We start from the raw sequence: 18,192 nt of genomic DNA, 5'->3' as shown, positions 1-18,192 counted from the left end.
GGTAAATATTCAGTTACATGCATGTACATATCGACAGATAATGCAACCACATATCTGGGTTAGTGGTTTGTATCTGTTAGCTTTTGCTGCATTAAAACAAAACAAAACAAACACCGCAGACAGTGGTATAAGTTGATTATTTATTAGCAGTTGTTTTTTTGCTTGACTGTTAGAGCTAGGCTCAGCTTGGTGGTTCTTCTGCTTTCCTCCCTGTATTCAGCTGGTGGACCAGCTAGAGGTAGAGGGGTTCTAGAATTCCTCTCACTTGTCCAGCATCTGGCCGGTTGTGATGGGCACCTGAGCCACATGTCTTTAGCAGCTAGCATGTTAGTTAGCCTGGGCTTCTTTTCAGGATGACTGGCTCTCAAAAGCAGCAAGAGACAGAGCAAAATGTCAACATGCAAACACGTTTCAAGCCTTTGGCTATGTTGTGTTTGCTATCATCCCTGGGGACGAAACAGATCACACAACGAGCTATGGTTTCAAAACACTCCACCTTCTGATAGGAGGAGTTGCCAAGAATTTGGAGCCATTTTTGCTTTTACAATCTATCCTAAGGTTGAAATGAATTTAAGTATAATTATAAGTGACCCTCGTGTTTTTTATCATAGTATTACTATTGACCCTAAAGACTTTCACTGTGACCTGTACTTTTCAGCCAAAAACTAACTCTTAGAATGGAAATGGTTTTGAACAGCAAAATAAAATCGGAGATTTATTAAGATTCCACATGGGAGATGTACAGTAGCTCTTGTTAATAAGGACATTTAATAGCTGTGGGCAATCAGGATGTGCCTATTTGCAAATGCCACATAATTGTCATTACATTTGAGCATTAATAACACCTAAGGAAATGAACAAAAGGAAGTTTGATGACTCGTTCTATTTTAGCCAATACTGTATTAGACTCATGTAATAATTTAACTCTTAAACTGAAAAGCTGACCTGAATGTTTATATCTAGTTGTATATGTGTACAAAGTGATAGGTATTCCTATGTGTATATAATCCTATTTTCATATACATAGAGCAATCTGTTCTTTAGAAAGAAAATGAGTAGGAGTGTGTTACCCTTCAACCTCCAATCCGCCTCTAACATCAACACGTAAATCTCATTACCAATTAAGCTGCCTGCAAGAGAACCCATCAAATGCTTCCAAAGTGCTCTGGCTTCCTATATCTAATTACAAATTGCAGAATACTAATTTCAGTGCCAATCAATCAGAGAGCCAGTGTGCTGCACTAATCCTCACTGGGGGGTGTTGAATATCAATCTCTGTGTCTGCCTGTAGCTTAGTCAATTCCCCTATCTCTGGATTGTCTGTTTTATTTAACATTTGTGTCTACACCGGGAATAGGATTTTCTCCTTTTTAATGTAAAGTAATATTTTCTACTAAAAGATGTCCTTTTTTTTTTTTTTTTTAATATATGTCAAAGTAAGGCAAACTACTTTAACCAATCCACGCTTAAAATATTTCATTTCCCGGGGGCGCCTGGGTGGCTCAGTGGTTTAAGCCTCTGCCTTCGGCTCAGGTCATGATCTCGGGGTCCTGGGATCGAGCCCCACATCGGCCTCTCTGCTCAGCGGGGAGCCTTCTTCCCCCTTTCTCTCTGCCTGCCTTCTGCCTACTTTTGATCTCTGTCTGTCAAATAAATAAATAAAAATCTTTAAAAAAAAATTTCATTTCCCAGGGCACCTGGGTGGCTCAGTAGGTTAAGCCTCTGCCTTCGGCTCAGGTCATGATCTCGGGGTCCTGGGATCGAGCCCCACATCGGCCTCTCTGCTCAGCGGGGAGCCTTCTTCCCCCTTTCTCTCTGCCTGCCTTCTGCCTACATTTGATCTCTGTCTGTCAAATAAATAAATAAAAATCTTTAAAAAAAAATTTCATTTCCCAGGGCACCTGGGTGGCTCAGTAGGTTAAGCCTCTGCCTTCGGCTCCAGTCATTATCTCAGGGTCTCCTAGGATTGAGCCCTCACATCCAGCTCCCTGCTCAGTGTGGAGCCTGCTTCTCTCCTTTTTCTCTGCCTGCCTCTCTGCCTACTTGTGATCTCACTCTCTGTCAAATAAATAAATAAATTCTTTAAAAAAATTTCTTTTCCCTTTCTCAAATGTAGGACCTTCCTGAAATAAATTTAGATTTGTCTCTGCTTTTTCACAATACAGGCTTTTATTGGTCCTGCTGACCCATTGCTCAGTGCTAAGTCCTACATTTTCGCCATTCTTTTTCATATCTAGCCTTCCTAGCAGGCTGCGACAGAGCCTCCTTTCTCTTTGGTGTAAAAACAAATCAATAAATCTAGGTCTGGGTTTGATTCCGTTACTACCTGTGCTGGGCTTTGAATAAATTACTCTTTCTAGGTCGCTCTTGCCTGATTTATAAAGTGGGATGATACCCAACAACTGGAATGTGTTGTGAGAATTAAATGAAATAATGTGCACACGGATTCCTGAGCATGACATTGACACATACTCAGGGCTCGGTCAACGCTTGCTGCTTGCACGTGTGTTGACTTATGGTAGCACCAGAAGAGTCACGTCAGAGAGTATGCCTTGTAATTCAGAGTGGTTCCCCTTTGGCCACAACTCTGACATTTTAAAAACATTCTAGGGCGAATCTTGCCTTTCTATGCAGATGTACCGATTATCATTCAGAGTGGCTGGGTGACTCAGGGAGGTAAGCAGATCCATGTGGGAAAGCAAGACTTCAGAGTCCGAACCTTCTGTACCTCAACTGCCGTTTTCCGTCACGCATTCAGTGTTTGCTGTGTGCCCACTGCAGGCTGGGGACAGGTCAGGTCACATGCCAAATTCTTGCCTTCACAGAACTCGAGGTCTAGAATGGAAGGAAGACATGGGTAAAATGGAGATGCCCAGGTGAAGAATGGGGAAGCAGTCTTCTAGATGTATGGGATAGCCCACGTGATACCCTTATATTGGCAAAACTCAGTTCTTTTCCCAAGTAAAAGAAATCCATTGCTGTTGAGCATGGTAATAAAGAGAGATTAATGACTAGAGGACAGGTTGGGAAGCAGGCAGTGGTCAGGTAACAATGGCCTGTGGGCTGCATTTAGGGCAACTTGATGTCTAGGGTCACAGGGACTCTTTGGATTAGGGGCTGTAGTCCTAAAAACTCCCTCTTCACTCTTTAAAATGTCCTGGTTTAGACAACAAAGAACACAGTCACTATAGCTGTGTTAGACAGCACAGATTTTATTCCCAGTGCAGTGGGGATTTTTTGAAGATATTTAATGAGAATGATAGGAGAGCATCTACTTTTTAGGTGACAGGGCTTGAGTGAGAGCAGAGGCTGCAAGACAGAAGGCCAGCCTGGTTTCCCAGCCTCAGTGTCGGGTAGTGTAGTGATGGTGTGGACGGAGACATGGGGGTGGAGGCCAGCTCTTAGGTCCTAGGGATAAAGAGGATGGGAAATGAGGGAGGAGTTCCCAGGAATAACTGAGGTTTCTGGTTTAAACAGCTGAGTGGTTGGTGGTACCACTGCTCCAGTGTGGTGACTGAGAGTAAACACGGAGGAACAAAGGACCAGAAGAACTAAGACGCGATATTTGACAGGCCTAAGTTTGAGATGAAGGCGCCCAGTGTTTGCTCAAGGATTGGGAGCACACGAGTAGATCTGATTAGGTCTAAGGAGATCCAAGACAAACCCTTGCCTTTCAAATTAAAACCTTTTTTCTTTTTTTAGGATTTTATTTATTTATTTGAGAGAGCCTGAAAGAGAGAGCTTGAGCAGGGAAAGGGCAGAGGGAGAGAGAGAGAGAGAGAAGCAGACTCCCTGCTGAGCAGAAAGCCCAACATTAGGCTCGATTCCAGGACCCTGGGATCATGACCTGAGCTGATGGCAGACACTTCACCAACTGAGCCACCCAGGTGTCCCTCAAATCCAAATCTTCTATACCCAAGAAACCATGTTAAATATGGAGTGGCACTTGGGTATTTCTTCACAGCGTGTTCCCTGAATAACGCTTGTGCTGGATGCCTTGTCTTTTGCCTGTGGGCGCTTAGTTGCAGCAGAGGAACAAGCCATCCTCCCCACAGGGGTGTGGCAGAGACCGGCCCTTGACGGACTAGGACTTCAGGCCTCAGGGGCTGTGTGCTTTCACTGAGGTACCCAGGCAGTGGGAGAGCTGTTGTGCCATCTCCGCCTCCTCCTCTCCCCCAAATCATTCTCTCTAAGACCGAAAATCCATGGATTGTCTCTGGATGAGAGTCCCTTACCAAAGTTCCGGATGAGGCAGTGGATTCTGCTGTGGGCTGTAGTTACCAGGAAGGGTTTATCTCCACCAGGGGTGGAAGAGACGGTCTTCCACAGCCTTCCGATTGTGAACAGAGCCAGTTTGATTGCTAAGATATTCCTGTGGTGAGAAGCACATGTGTTTTGCGTGCCACAGAGTGTCCTATTGTGTCAGCCTCACTAATGCGTGCCTCCCAGCACAGCTGATGTATCCGTTTGCTCCAGAGTGACAGCTGGCCGCCTGGCCAGTCCCTGCGGCAGCTGCCTCAGGTAGAGACAGCTGCTCTGCCAGCAGGTATGGAGAACAGAAACAGGCAAGGAAGGTCCGCTGCTTTTGGAGTTCCTTGGACATAAAACCCCGGTTCACCACTTTGGTGTCGTGCACTGGACAGCGTCGTTCTTTAAACCCTCTCATCTAGGGGACCTATGGCTGAATTAGTGCTTTCAACTTATAAAGATCATCATGAGTTTCAGACAAAAGGAAGCCATTGTAATAGTCTTCCGGTTAGAGCATGATGCCGATTTCACGCCGCATTTCTGTGGTACCAGTCGGGTTTCAGCCAATTAATTAAATCATAGCAAGCCTGGGAACGAAGTTTAAATTATTGTGCATGGAATTACCCACCCATTCATTGCTCATGGCTGAAGCAACATTTGCATGGGCCCTGGGTGTCATGTTCACCCGGGAGTGACTTTCTCCTTTCATCCGTGTCTCTCAGCTGTCACCCCATGTCTGGAGAGTGTGCCTGCAAGCCGGGCTGGTCAGGACTCTACTGCAATGAGACGTGTTCTCCTGGATTCTTCGGGGAAGCTTGCCAGCAGATCTGCAACTGCCAAAACGGGGCTGACTGTGACAGTGTGACCGGGAAGTGCACCTGTGCCCCAGGATTCAAAGTGAGTGGCTCTGGAGGAAGGCGACGCGGGGTATGATGAGGAGCGTTTTGACACCGTGTACCATATAGGACCTTTCCTCAAGTACAGGGAATGTACTAAGATCTGTCACATCATTACCTAGAAAGAGAATGAAAAGCGCTAATAAGAAACATAAGGAAATACCTTATTGCCTGTGCGCCCACCGGGCAGAATTTTCCCTTAGTTTCTGGGATTCCTGAACTACAGGTTAGGAATTTTTGTTTTAAAGGGAAATGGGGGGGAAAAAAATAAAGGAAAATGGGTTAGTCTTGATTATTTTCTCTCCTTTGAAAGAAGACAGGATTAACCAATGAAGATGTTGATAATTATTCCAGAGTGTGAAATGTGGGGGTGAGTAGGTAATAAAGACTTAGAGTTGAGGGGATCTTTTACAGGTTTTTCTAACCTGTATCACTATTCTTCGGTGGAGCCCTTCATTTAGCCTGTGTTAAGTCTCTTCTGTTTTTCTTTTTATTTATTTTTAAAGATTTTACCTATTTATTTGAGAGGGAGAAAGAGAGAGAGCATGAGCAGGGGGGAGGGGCAGAGAGAAAAGCAGACTCCCCGCTGAGCAGGGATCCCAAGGCAGGGTTGATCCCAGGACTCTGGGATCATGACCTGAGCTGAAGGCAGATGCTTAACCGACTGAGCCACCCCAGCACCCCAAGTCTCTTCTGTTTTTAAAGAAGATGACCTCCAGCCATCCTTGATAATCTACTTCTATGTTTTAGGCTTATTGTTAGATAATAAATTGAATCATGCTGTAGGTGGTATGTGTTTTGTTGCTTTGCCTCACCCACTAATCATTTTACATATTATTCAAAGAAGGCTAGGAAGCATTGCAATTTAATCTATAGTTTATATTTATGCTTATTTATTTATTGGCTGTAATTGATAGTTTATTGTTCTGTATCTGCTTGTCTGAGCAGGGACAAGGGTTTTTTGTATTTGCTAGGAGGAGAAGCTCATGAAAGCAGCAGGCTTTTTTGAGTCCCATTTAATATTGAATCCTAAACAGGCCAGCTAGCATTGCCCTTGAATCTTTAAAATTTGTATGCTGGGGACATTTAACAATAAAATAAAATACAAGTGTTAAAATTAGACAGGGAATATAATTAGCAGTGCCAAGATGTATTTTTGTTTGTTTGTGTTGGCCTTATTTCATGCAGTAAAATTGCATGCCTTTTCCTCTCTGTGCCTGTCTAGGGCATTGACTGCTCTATCGCATGCCCACTGGGAACCTATGGAATAAACTGTTCCTCTCTCTGTGGCTGTAAGAACGATGCTTTCTGCTCACCTGTAGATGGGTCTTGTACTTGCAAGGCAGGTAAGTGGGTGAATGAGTCTTTTCTCTGCTCTTCATTCTGTTACCTTCTAAAGTCACAGGGAAGAAACCTCCTCTAGGGTTCTAGCTCCATCGGTGCCAATGTTCAGCGTCTAATCAGCCAGCCCCTCATCCAGGGTGGGTTCTCCTACATTTGTGAGCCAAGGAAAGGGACTCATGTAGGATCTCCGAAGTTGCTGCCAGCTCCCAAAGTCTGGGAGTCTGTGGGCTTTGGGTTAAAGTGAGCAAGCAGACATACAGCCATGTCCCGAAATTGGCCTGGAGTCGCACCAAGAAATGCAGCCAAGCGCCAATTTTAGGCAAAGAGCAAAATGTATCTATCTCTAGTTGCTGCAACAGGCAGGGTCCTGGAAATTCATGTCCATGGTCCACTGGGTTTGCTTTAAAGGTAGGGTTGCTCTTTCAAACACATGCCTTCCTTTAGCCTCCCATATAGATATTTCACTTTCCTGAGCAGAGCAACACTCAGCATTCTGCATGGCTTGTCGCCACACCTTAGAGGTGCCCCTGCTCCCTGTCTTATCCCAGTAGCCCAGCGGTGCCTCTTGCTCCTGGCATCTTTGACCAATCATATATATAGCACAGATGGATTCTGGGTACTTGGGTCATTGCTGATGGAGGCGCCTCTCGGCAGCGCCCCTGCTCTCTGTGCTGGGCCTGGGGGCCCTGATGTGCACCATTGTTTCCTCCACACTCTGGCGTTCTTGTTGCTGCAGGCTGGCACGGTGTGCACTGCTCCATCAGCTGTCCCAGCGGCACTTGGGGCTTTAGCTGTAACCTGACCTGCCAGTGCCTCAACGGGGGAGCCTGCAACACCCAAGATGGGACCTGCACGTGTGCACCTGGTTGGCGTGGGGAGAAGTGTGAGCTCCCCTGCCAGGTATGACAGAGCCAGCGCCCCAGCTGGGAAGGCATGGGGGGGGGTTGCTGAGGGCAGAATGTTTGCTCACTGCTGCAATGTCCCCAGTGTCAGGCATGCATGTGTGAACCCAACAAAACCCTCAGAAGAACTGACGTCTTTGAAGTCAAATCGGACATAAGATCAGAGGAGAGATAGGCAAGGAAATTGGTTAGGTAGCTCCGGGAGAAGCCCTCCCTTCTTTCCCTTCATCCCTGCCTGGTTCCCCACTCCCCCCCCACCGCCCCCACCGCCGTTCCTATAGCCCCATGTCTCCGTGGCAGCCAGTCAACCACCCAGCCGTCTGCCTTTCCAAGTCTGTCAACTTTCCAAATATTGTATCTCCATTATCATGGAAATCCTTCCGTCTCAGGGCGGGAAAGTGGCAGAGGATTGAAAGGGGGTGGTGACCAGTGTCTCAGAAATGCTTATTGTGGTGGTGAGAGGTTTAGAAACAGCCGTCTGTTAAACACAAGTGCACCTCAAGTCACAAGAATCTCCAAAGATTTCCCTCGTTCTATGCTGGCTCCACTCCCCTGACCTACTCTGGAGGCAGTCGTCACTGTAAATCTCATACCCTGTCCCGCTGCAGGCAGACAGAGGCTGCAAGTGGGACACATGTTCTGTGGTAATGTGCTGATTTCCCTTTCTTCCTCTGAAGCCCGCGGCCTGTTTCTTGCCCTCTTTTCCATGACTCTTTCTTCCTATCTCACTTCTTTCCTCCTAAGGCATTAAGCGTTAGCTCAGCGATGTGCATTCTCGCCCCCAGGAGAGATGGCGAGATGACACCGTGACCCTCAGAACTGAGCCCCTTGTGGTGGGAGCAGTTTTCCCCTGGGCTTCCACTTCATCAAGTACAACCCACTTCCCAACTAGAGAGGATCGCCCCCCTGGGCTCTCATGTGCCCTCCAAACCCCAGGGAAAGAGTTCAGTTAGCTTTGCTGCCTCTCATCCACCAGTGAACAAATTATCAATGCTCTGTGACAGGCTTGAAGAGCACCTTTCACTCACAATCTGATGGTAGGTAAACCGAAGCACCTGGCACAGTCTTGCCCTGTGTGTGTGTGTGTGTGTGTGTGTGTGTGTAAGATGCTTTAGAAAATTCATTGAAGTCTGCTGCTGGTTTAAGTGGCTCATATGGTGGCAAAGCCCCAGCAAACATTAGTGGAGCCTAATTTTTTTTATTTTTAAGTTTTTTTAGTTGTAGTAAATTGTAGTGAAATGATGGTGCTCTCAGATACCCACCACCTGTTTTATGCTGGTTTTCAGCATCATTGCCCTGGGTTTCTATGTACCGCCTGCAGGTTTATAGTGTCCTCCCTCAGCTTGTCAGGACCTGGCATGAAAGGGCAGTGTTGCTAAGTGCAGAGCTTTCCATTCCTTTCCCACAAACTAAACGATTACATGTGTGAAGGGTGTCGTCTCTGCTGGACCGAAACGGATGGGCACCTGAAAACATTCAGGCCTGGGAACAGACCAGGGAGGAGTGCGTGCCAGCAAGTACTCCAGTCTTCCTTGGGATCTCGAATCAGAATACTCACGTCCTTGACACTTCCTCATGGAAGGGAGGGTATTGACTGGGGAAAGCAACAGAAGATTTTCACTTCTCCTAATGGTTCTTTGTATCGCATTGGAAGTTTGCAGACATGAACTTCAATTAGTGCTATGATTTTCTTTTAATTTTAGAGCTTAATGAGTAGCGTGCCCTACAAGGAACATGTTATAAAAGTCTTCAGGAGCAAAAGACTATTTCGTTATAAGCGGTGACTTATGATAAGACACAAAAGATTCTCTTAATTAATGAGCATGTTTACATATATTTGCATGTGTGCATATCAGTTGGCTTCACCATTCATAGGACCAACTGTTACCTTAGACATCAATAACAGTCTGAATTGTTTTAAAGCACCATTGCCTGCATTTGGGGAAAGACAGAGATGGCAAGAGGGGATTATAATGTTGTCGCTGAGAGGTGCTTGGGAGAGGAGGGTCCTGGATCTGAGGTGGCTGACTGAGGTCCCCATCATCTCACTGTGGGTTTCCATGACCTTGTCGCTGTCTTCCACACAGGATGGCACGTATGGGCTCAACTGTGCAGAGCGCTGTGACTGTAGCCATGCAGATGGCTGTCACTCCACGACGGGCCACTGCCGCTGCCTCCCCGGATGGTCAGGTGAGCCAGGGACCACTGCTTGAAATGGGAAACGTACCACCTTATACCAAGTGCTGTTCCTTGCTGCTTTGGAGAAGCACACCCAGGTCACCTTTTCAGGGAAGAAGAAATGATAAAACCTCCGGTGAAAACGGTCACATTTTTACCCAAGAGATATCAGCATGAGACCTAATTCAGTAACTGGGGATGTGTGAATGGCTTGAAGGGCCTAGCAAGGTTTCTGTGACATTTTGGAGCACTGAGGAAAGTATGATGGAAAGAAACCATAAGAACATAACTAAGTTCATCTTGGTGAGGCAAAAATATTCAGTATTAATATTAATATGGTTAATATGCCATCTTAAAATATTCATTGCTAGACATGAAAGTTTTAAAACTTTCTTTTTCTTATAATAATACTTAAGTCATAAAAATTCATAGTATGATCGAATATCAGTTTTGTAGCCACAAGGTGGAGGTTTCTCCTTATTTATAGGGCTTCACGTTTCCAGCTAGGAAGTTTATCAGACTAGAAAATGAACCCTGTTTTTGCTCATGATAAACAGACTCAGGAGAGGGCACTGAATGCTCAGGCAAATTGGGGTCCTGCTTTTTTGTTTTTTTCATGAAGTCAAGCCTATTTTAAAAAATAAAAACAAAACCTTACAAAATGAATGGAATTTTAAATGCTTATTTAGAAAAATTACAAATGGATGGGGCGCCTGGGTGGCTCAGTGGGTTAAAGCCTCTGCCTTCGGCTCAGGTCATGATCCCAGGGTCCTGGGATCGAGCCCCGCATCGGGCTCTCTGCTCAGCAGGGAGCCTGCTTCTTCCTTCTCTCTCTCTGGCTGCCTCTCAGCCTACTTGTGGTCTCTGCCTGTCAAATAAATAAATAAAATCTTTAAAAATAAAAAAAAAGAAAAATCACAAATGGAAATGCACCAAGAAAGTTATTGAACTTGGGGATGAGTAGACTGGGTCTATTTATGAGCGATTTCTTCTGAAAGTAAAAGAAAATGTTGGCTGCTGATACACCAATTGAGAGTCAAGTACTGTGAAGCTTGGGTGCGTGTTATAGGTGGTTAAATGAACCCAAACTCCCTTTTAAGATTCTCATTCTTAGTCATTTGTGTATGTGTATGTTTGGTTGTGTATTTGTATTTGTTGTACTTATATCTAAATATATGTGTATCTATATTCAGAAGAAAGAGGGAGATTTGTAGGAAACAACTATTTCCATACTGATGGTGCTTCCCTATCTTCTAAAATGGTTTTTTGACTTACCTTCTTTTTTTGTTTGTTTTTGCTTTTTTTTGTTTGTTTTTATTTTGACATGTCTTCTAAAAGAGAAACTGGTAGTAACAAGCCAAGTGTCCTCTGTAGTGATGGTTCATGTTTTGAGAAGATAGGTCTTTCAGAGGAGAATCTTATGCCTCCAATGCCAGAAATGGGACATTTAGGAAATTATGGAGTCAGGGTGATCTTACCTCTTAGCAAAAAAGCATGAAAATAAGAACAGAGAAATAAAAATAAGTAGTGTTTATTGAAGGGTTACGGCAGGCTTGCAACAACTCTGTGAGATAGAAAATATCATTCTGTCCTTTTTGCAGATGAACAAACTGAGGCACAGAGAAGTTGAGTGTCGATCAAGGCCCCAGGGTCAGTAAATGGGAGAGACAGGATTTGCACTAATGCCCTCCCACTGCATCTCCAGCTCCTGTCATGACTGTACAGACTGTGTGCAGACTTCTTCCAAAATGTGCGGAGGGAAAGGACAGTTAGGCTGAGATTAATTCTGAGCATGAATGAGGACTTCTGAGAATTATATGAGAGGACTGTGGTGATAAGTGCTGATAAACTGCAACCTCTTCATATATGTGCACATGTGTATATGTGTATGTTTATATGTGTCTATACATACCTAGGGAGAGAGAGAGTATATATGAATATGTTTATAAATATGCATTTATATATAAAGAGACAGAGAGGCAGGGGCAGAGAGAGAGAGAGGAAGATATACTATAGAATCCACCTATTTGTATAATCCGGTGGTTTTGAGTATAGTCAAAGAATTGTACAACCATCATCACTATCATTTTTAGAAGACTTTCACCACCTCATAAATAAATTCCAGTTGTACTTATTAGCAGTTATTCTCCATTTACGCCCAACTCACCACTAGGCATACTCCCCTGCCCCAACCTAAGCAACCATTAATTTACTTTCTGTCTCTATAGATTTGCCTGTTCTGATACTGTATAGATTCATGCAATATGTGGTCTTTGGCTACTGGCTTCCTTCTCTTGGCTTGTTTTCAAAGTTCATTCCTACTGGAGCATTTATCAGTGCTCTATTCCTTTTGACTGCTGACTAATATTCCATGGTATAGGTAGACCACATTTTATTTGCACGTTCATCAGTTAATAAGCATTTAGGTTGTTTCCACTTAATGGCTATTTTGAAAAATCCTGTTAAGGACATTCACGTACAAAGTTTTGTGTGGATGTGTAAGTTTGGAATATAAACTAGGGGTGCAATTGCTGGGTTGTGTGATAACTCCAAGTTTAACCTTTTAAAGAATTGCTACACTGTTCCCCCAAACAGTTGTACTGTTTTCCACTCCCACCAGTAATGTGTGAGGTTTCTGTCTCCTCACCCCAAATTTTTATTATCTGTCTTTTTTATTCTGGCCATTCAAGTGGTGTGAAATGTTATTGCATTGAGTTTTTGATTTGCATTCCCCTAATAAAGGATGATGTTGAACGTCTACTGTATTTAGTTCAGCCATCTGTATATCTTTTTCCAGCCATCTGTATTTCTGCTATCTACTCAGACACTTTGCTCATTTTTTAATTGGGTCACTGTATTTTTATAATTGACTTGGAGTATTTCTTTATGTATTTTATATGTATGTTCCTTATCAGATCTATGATTTGCAAATATTCTCTCCCATTCTGTATATTAATTTTTTCACCCTCTTCATGAGTCTGTTTCCACAGAATAAGTTTTTATTTTGATGGAGTTCAGTTTATCTGTTTTTTTCTTTTGCTGCTAATGTTTTTGGTGTCAAATCTAAGAAACCATTGGCTAGTCCAAGGTCACAAAGATTTATATCTGTGTATTCATTCTTCTAAGCATTTTATAGTTTTAGATTTTACATTTAGGTCTTTGATCCATTTTGAGTTTGGTTTTATATATGGTGTGAGATAAGTGTCCGACTTCATTCTTCCACATGCTGATTACCATTTGTTCCAGCATTATGTCCTGAGATCATTCATCCGCCTCCCTGCCCATCACCTCTATTGGTCTTGATACCCTTGCAAAAAATCAACTGACCACATGTGTGAGTGCGTTTATGTCTGGACTCTCACTTCTGCTCCTCTGATACGTATCCTTATGCCAGTATCATGCTGTTTTGATTACTATAGCTTTATAGAAAGTTTTGAAATATGGGGAGTGTGAGTCCTTCAATTTGGTCTTCTTTTTCAAGATTGTCTGGGCCATCCCGGGTCCCTTGAATTTCTATATGAATTTTAGGGTGAACATATCAATTCCTGTGAAGAAGCAAGGTGGATTTAATGAGGAATGAGTCTATAGATCAATATGGGGATTACTGCTAACTTGGCAATACATGTCTTCAGATTCTTGAACAGAAAATGTCATCAGGGACCTCTTTGTCAGTGTCTCTCAGTCCTTTGGAATTTGTTGAGAGCTGCTTTGGCTTCTGACAGGAGTAAACTGAGATGAACTGTCATGTGCTTGATTTCCTGTGTCTGAGAGCTACCTGGGTAAGAACACCAAGGCTGGGGTAATGGACTTTATTTCCTGTCAATAGAAGTTACCCATAGACACAAGGACTCTTCTGCCCTCCAGTTTCTCCTTGACCTGCAAAAGTTAAGATAACTCTGACCTCACAGTGTGAGATTCCACCTCCCCATGTTTCCATGTGGCTCTCAGTTGCTAAATGTTAAAACTGCATCACACTAAGAGTAAACCAGATTTTGTGACTTCCTTAGCATGCTTGGACTACTCAAATAAAATGACCAGTACTAAGTTCTCCATCATTACAATGAAGAGAAGGCATTTTGAACCCCCTGGCAAATTCAGAACTTTTCTAACAGAGAAGTCCTGTCATTTGTTTTGGACCACATTCCACCAAATCTCCTTTTGTTTTATGAATACAGAGGAGAAGTGAGGTGTTCCTGAACACACCAGTCACTGCTCAAGTATCTACCTGCTTTGATGATTTAGAGCCAGACTGTGAAAGGCAAACTCGTGTCTACATGAGAAAAGCAGGAGATATGATTTGGCCTGAAGCCAGCCAGAAAATGTGTTTGTTGCATTCCACAGTCTGGGTCGTGGGGTAAGACAAATTACCCCATCTGGCCTTAGACCTATGGAGTTCCTGCGGGAATGCAGTGACTTTGTCACACAGCATAATCTTGTAATACTCTGTCCATCTGTGACTGGTCTGCTTCTCCAAAGGGGAAGACACTCTGCTGCTTCAAGCTGCTCTTTACTTATCAGCCCCATGTCTCTTTGCTTCATGGCCCCATTGTCTCATTTTTCTGGAGGCTGTTGATCTCTGAGGGTCTAAGACCACCCCAAGAAATTTTTAAAGAGAAATCATTCCCCACATTCACAGTACCACTAGGTATATGCAAACGTACATCAAGGAGAAGAAGGTTATGAACATTCCAAAAACCCTCCACCAACTGGACCAAGAACTGGCTCATTTTCCCAAGAGGAAAGAAGAGGGGACCCTGTGTTATTTACATAGAGCGCCATTTCATTGTCAACACTGGATAGACTCATAATTTTTCATCAACGAACTTGTTTTTGAGGAAGTACCTCAGAAGAATCTTTCTCCACATAAAGAAAGCCTTGGCTTTGCATTTGGATACCAGATGCCAGGACGGATAAATAACATGAGTCTGGGGAAGTCAATGATTCCATTTCCTCTCCTCCCTGTTGCTGAGAGTGCTGTAGCTGAAATGTGCGGTATCACTGGACAGGGTAATAACATTGGGGTAACAGTGAGGTTTTGGTGTAGTCTAACAACAAGAGTCTAACGGGGCTCTTCCCCTGACAAATCAATAAGAAGGCACAGAGTCACCAACAATGCAAGGTCATGGAGGACAGTGTGGTGGGGGATGCTCATCAGACCTCTGTGTTTAGAGCCAGAGATAAGGGTTGGGAGAGCTTTATTCCTCTTTACAAAGAAAATGACACACCTCGGGCACCTGGGTGGCTCAGTTGGTTAATCAACTGCCTTTGGCTCAGGTCATGATCCTGGAGTCCCAGGATTGAGTCCTACCTTGGGCCCCCAGCTCCACAGAAAGTCTGCTTCTTCCTCTGACCTTCTCCCCTTTCATGCTTTCTCTCACTCCAATGGATAAATAAAATCTTTGAAAAGAAAATGACATACCTCAACTGAGGAAATCATCTTCTAACCTGATACACTAAGGAAATCAGCTTGCTTTCTCACCGCGGGGCTCATCCACCACTCCTCCTGACTTGACCGTGTTTTCTGACATTGGACTGTCTTTCTTTCCTAAAGGAACTGAGACTCTATTTCTATCATCGACCGTTCCATTTTACCTGGTTCTAAAACAGGTTTTCAAAAGGTACTGCCATACAGATTACCCAAAGCAAAAGTTGCCTCTGATATCCCAGTTACTATTTCCAAAAGAAATGTACCATTAAAAAAAGACAGGCACTTTTATTATATATAGTTATTTAAAACCTTACTATATAGCTATTTTTAGCCATTCGACTATTTTATCAAAAAGAGGCAGATTGCAGTTGAAAAAAATGGGCAGAAAACTGAAACACCGTCCAAAATATAGGCTGCGTCCTGGGCGCCTTCTCCCACACCTCTCCCCACGTACATATGAGCCCACATGTGCATGTACGCAGGCACACACACACACACACACACACACATGCACACTGCTATAAAATGAGACTGGCTTTTCAAAATGATTATTCTAAAGTCCTGGATGTCAATGAAATGTAGTTAGTTGTGTGTGTGTGTGTGTGTGTGTGTGTGTGTGTGTGAATGTGTATTTCCAGAGTAGTGAGGTAATATGCTTTATAAATATTTTCCCAAAACAGTAGAAACATGCTGATGTTTTTTCTTCCTTTCTGCCTTGACTTCAGCCAGCCAGAACACCTCTTCACTGGGTGTGAGAGCTAATCAAGATTTTATTCCAGCTGTGTGGGGACATAGGTCATCTCCAGCCTGGTTCCCAGCCCTGGCTAAGATCACTGTCACCTGGTTGTATTTTTAACTTGTGTGTTCCCCGTCCCCACCTCACACCTACTGAATGACAACCTGGAGAGTGAGTGAGGAAGGGGATGGAGCCATTGCCAGCCCATAAAGCACCTTTTGTACAGATTTGGAGAAGATTTGGAAATCTTTCAGGTTGCACTTCTTGGCAGGTCAAGGGCAAGCTGGATTTCATCTTCCCTTTGCTCTGCGGCCCGGGGCTCTTGTGCAGTGTACAGCCTGCACAACTTTACATGGTGGCCTCGTTTGTCATTTCAAAAGCTGCGCTGGTGACCCGTGCATGGACATAGTTACCAGTCTGTAGACTGGCCTCTGCTATGCCTTTTTACTCTCACTGTTGAAGAGGTGGAGGGGTCCCGGGGAGAATTTCTATGACAGAAGCCTTGTAACCAGTGGCAGAAGGCTTAGGATACACTGATACCGGGGTTGGGGAGTTAAATGCTAAAGTAAGAGAAAAGAGATTAGGATACCAAATCAACTTCTAGCAACCATGGATGAGGGTAGCAGGGGCCAGAAGAATAGCAGGAGGGGTGGGGTGATTCTCTGAGTCTGGCCAGGAGGAGTGTGTTAGAAGGAGGAAAGTTTCTGAGAAGAGCCCAGCTTTTCTTTTCTTTTAAGAATTTATTTATTTATTTGACAGAGAAAGATCACAAGTAGGCAGAGAGGCAGGCAGAGAGAGAGGGGAGGAAGCAGGGTCTCCACTGAGCAGACAACCCAATGTGGGGCTTGATCCCAGGACCTTGAGATCATGACCTGAGCTGAAGGCACAGGCTTAACCCACTGAGCCATGCAGGCACCCTGAACCCAGCTTTTTGGCTCTTCCCAGCAAGCACAGCTAAGTCTATAATGGTCCCAGCCCCTCTCCCAAAGGATGGCCCCCTCTGTGCATTTCCCCAAATACTCCAAGTAGGACCAGGTGAACAAGTGAACTGCTACATAGGTACTGATCTGTCCCAAAGCGATCTCTCATGTGACTTAATAACACCTGAGTTGTTATGGTAAGGGTCGAAACTACCTTTCATTGTGCAGTAACTTATATAAGTCCAAATTCAGGCGCAAATGAGCTTCAATTAACATGCATGCACCCAATCAACCAGGGTATTGAAGGGTGGACAGCATTCATGCAGGAGCGAGCCCTTGTAGGTCTGTCTATGTGATTTTGTGGGGAGGGAGTTCAGCAAAAGCAGAATGTGGGGTCCCTGAGGTGACGGTGGAGGAAGGGGCTTGTGTTCTGAAAAGAAAGGCTGCAGAAACAGCCAAAGCTCCCCGAGTTCCCCATCTGTTTAGCAGTCTGTCCTGTTTGCTTTTATCCGGGAGTCCAGGGTGAGGCAGGTCATGCTTTCTGGTGCTTTTGTCTTGCAGCTGCAAATGCAAACATCAATGCTTTCTAGGACTTTTCAAGTTGTTTTTTTCAACTTGGTCATCCCTAGAAAGCAGATCCTTTTTTTTTTTTTTTTTTTAAATCCATCTTTAAAATTCATGCATCCAAATAGAAAAATTTAGCAAGCCTTTGTCGAGTGTCTCCCGGGTTGTGCGCAGCCACAGTGCTGGCTGGTACTGAGAACACGAGGGGAAAACACTGTCAGCCCCCAGCCTGCAGAAGCTCACGTCCTCTCGGGCCGACCCTGCATGGGCACCAGTGGAGACGCCAATGAATAATGTCTCTACGCCAACAGTAAGTGGCCGCTTTGTTAGCAAGAGGATTAGGAAAGCAGAAAAAGTCTTATGACTCTATACTGTGGTTCTTCTCTTCTATAGTCATCAAGCCCAATGATTATTAACAAATCTCTCCCTTCGTTCTAATACGTGTTTCATAGCTTGTTGCTCAGGAACCAGACACTGAATTGAAATCATGTCCTTCGTTCACTAATGCCCCCAAAGGTTGCAGTGCTGGCAGAAGAAATATGAACAATTAGCAAGATGAGGAGTTTGGGTTCTATCTCTGAGAGGGAGAAGTACTGACACCCCAGATGATTTCTTTTACTGCATTCATGCGATCACAAATGCTTAGTGAATGCTGGTTTCACACTGAGGCTGCCGGCATAATGCATCAGGCATGAAATGCACGAACATTTCTTTAGAGCTGCTTAGCTGAAGTTTATCACGATCATTCAGCCATTGCCTAGCAACTTGGGAAGGCTATCAAAGAGCTCTTTGTCCTTGGTCCTGGCAAAAACAGTCCCTCACAGATCGCCTTATCAGCGTTAGAACGTTTATCAGGAAAAAAATGCTTCCATTGAACCAGAGATTTCTGCAAATTTAAAGATACCCCTTTCCCGTTTTATCCCCTCTTCCAAATACCTTAGGGAGTTGCTTCATGAAGTAATTCCTATTAGAGCCT

General features: G+C 44.2%; 1 protein-coding gene across 2 annotated transcripts in view; it reads left to right on the top strand.

Moving 5' to 3' along the window:
• MEGF10 (multiple EGF like domains 10) overlaps positions 1-18,192 on the top strand; it is a 163,242-nt gene that overhangs the window by 118,314 nt on the left and 26,736 nt on the right. For both annotated transcript variants that reach the window (XM_045075557.1, XM_045075559.1), the window contains exons 10-13: positions 4,971-5,145; positions 6,370-6,490; positions 7,225-7,388; positions 9,478-9,580. In XM_045075557.1, coding sequence (XP_044931492.1) covers positions 4,971-5,145; positions 6,370-6,490; positions 7,225-7,388; positions 9,478-9,580 — 563 coding nt within the window. The remainder of the gene's footprint in view (positions 1-4,970; positions 5,146-6,369; positions 6,491-7,224; positions 7,389-9,477; positions 9,581-18,192) is intronic.

Source organism: Mustela putorius, unplaced genomic scaffold (genome assembly GCF_011764305.1).
Source record: "Mustela putorius furo isolate JIRA1106 unplaced genomic scaffold, ASM1176430v1.1 tig00000145_pilon_pilon_pilon, whole genome shotgun sequence".
NCBI lineage: Eukaryota > Metazoa > Chordata > Mammalia > Carnivora > Mustelidae > Mustela > Mustela putorius.
The sequence above is the reverse complement of the archived record's forward strand: the minus strand, read 5'-3'. Positions and strand labels throughout refer to the sequence as shown.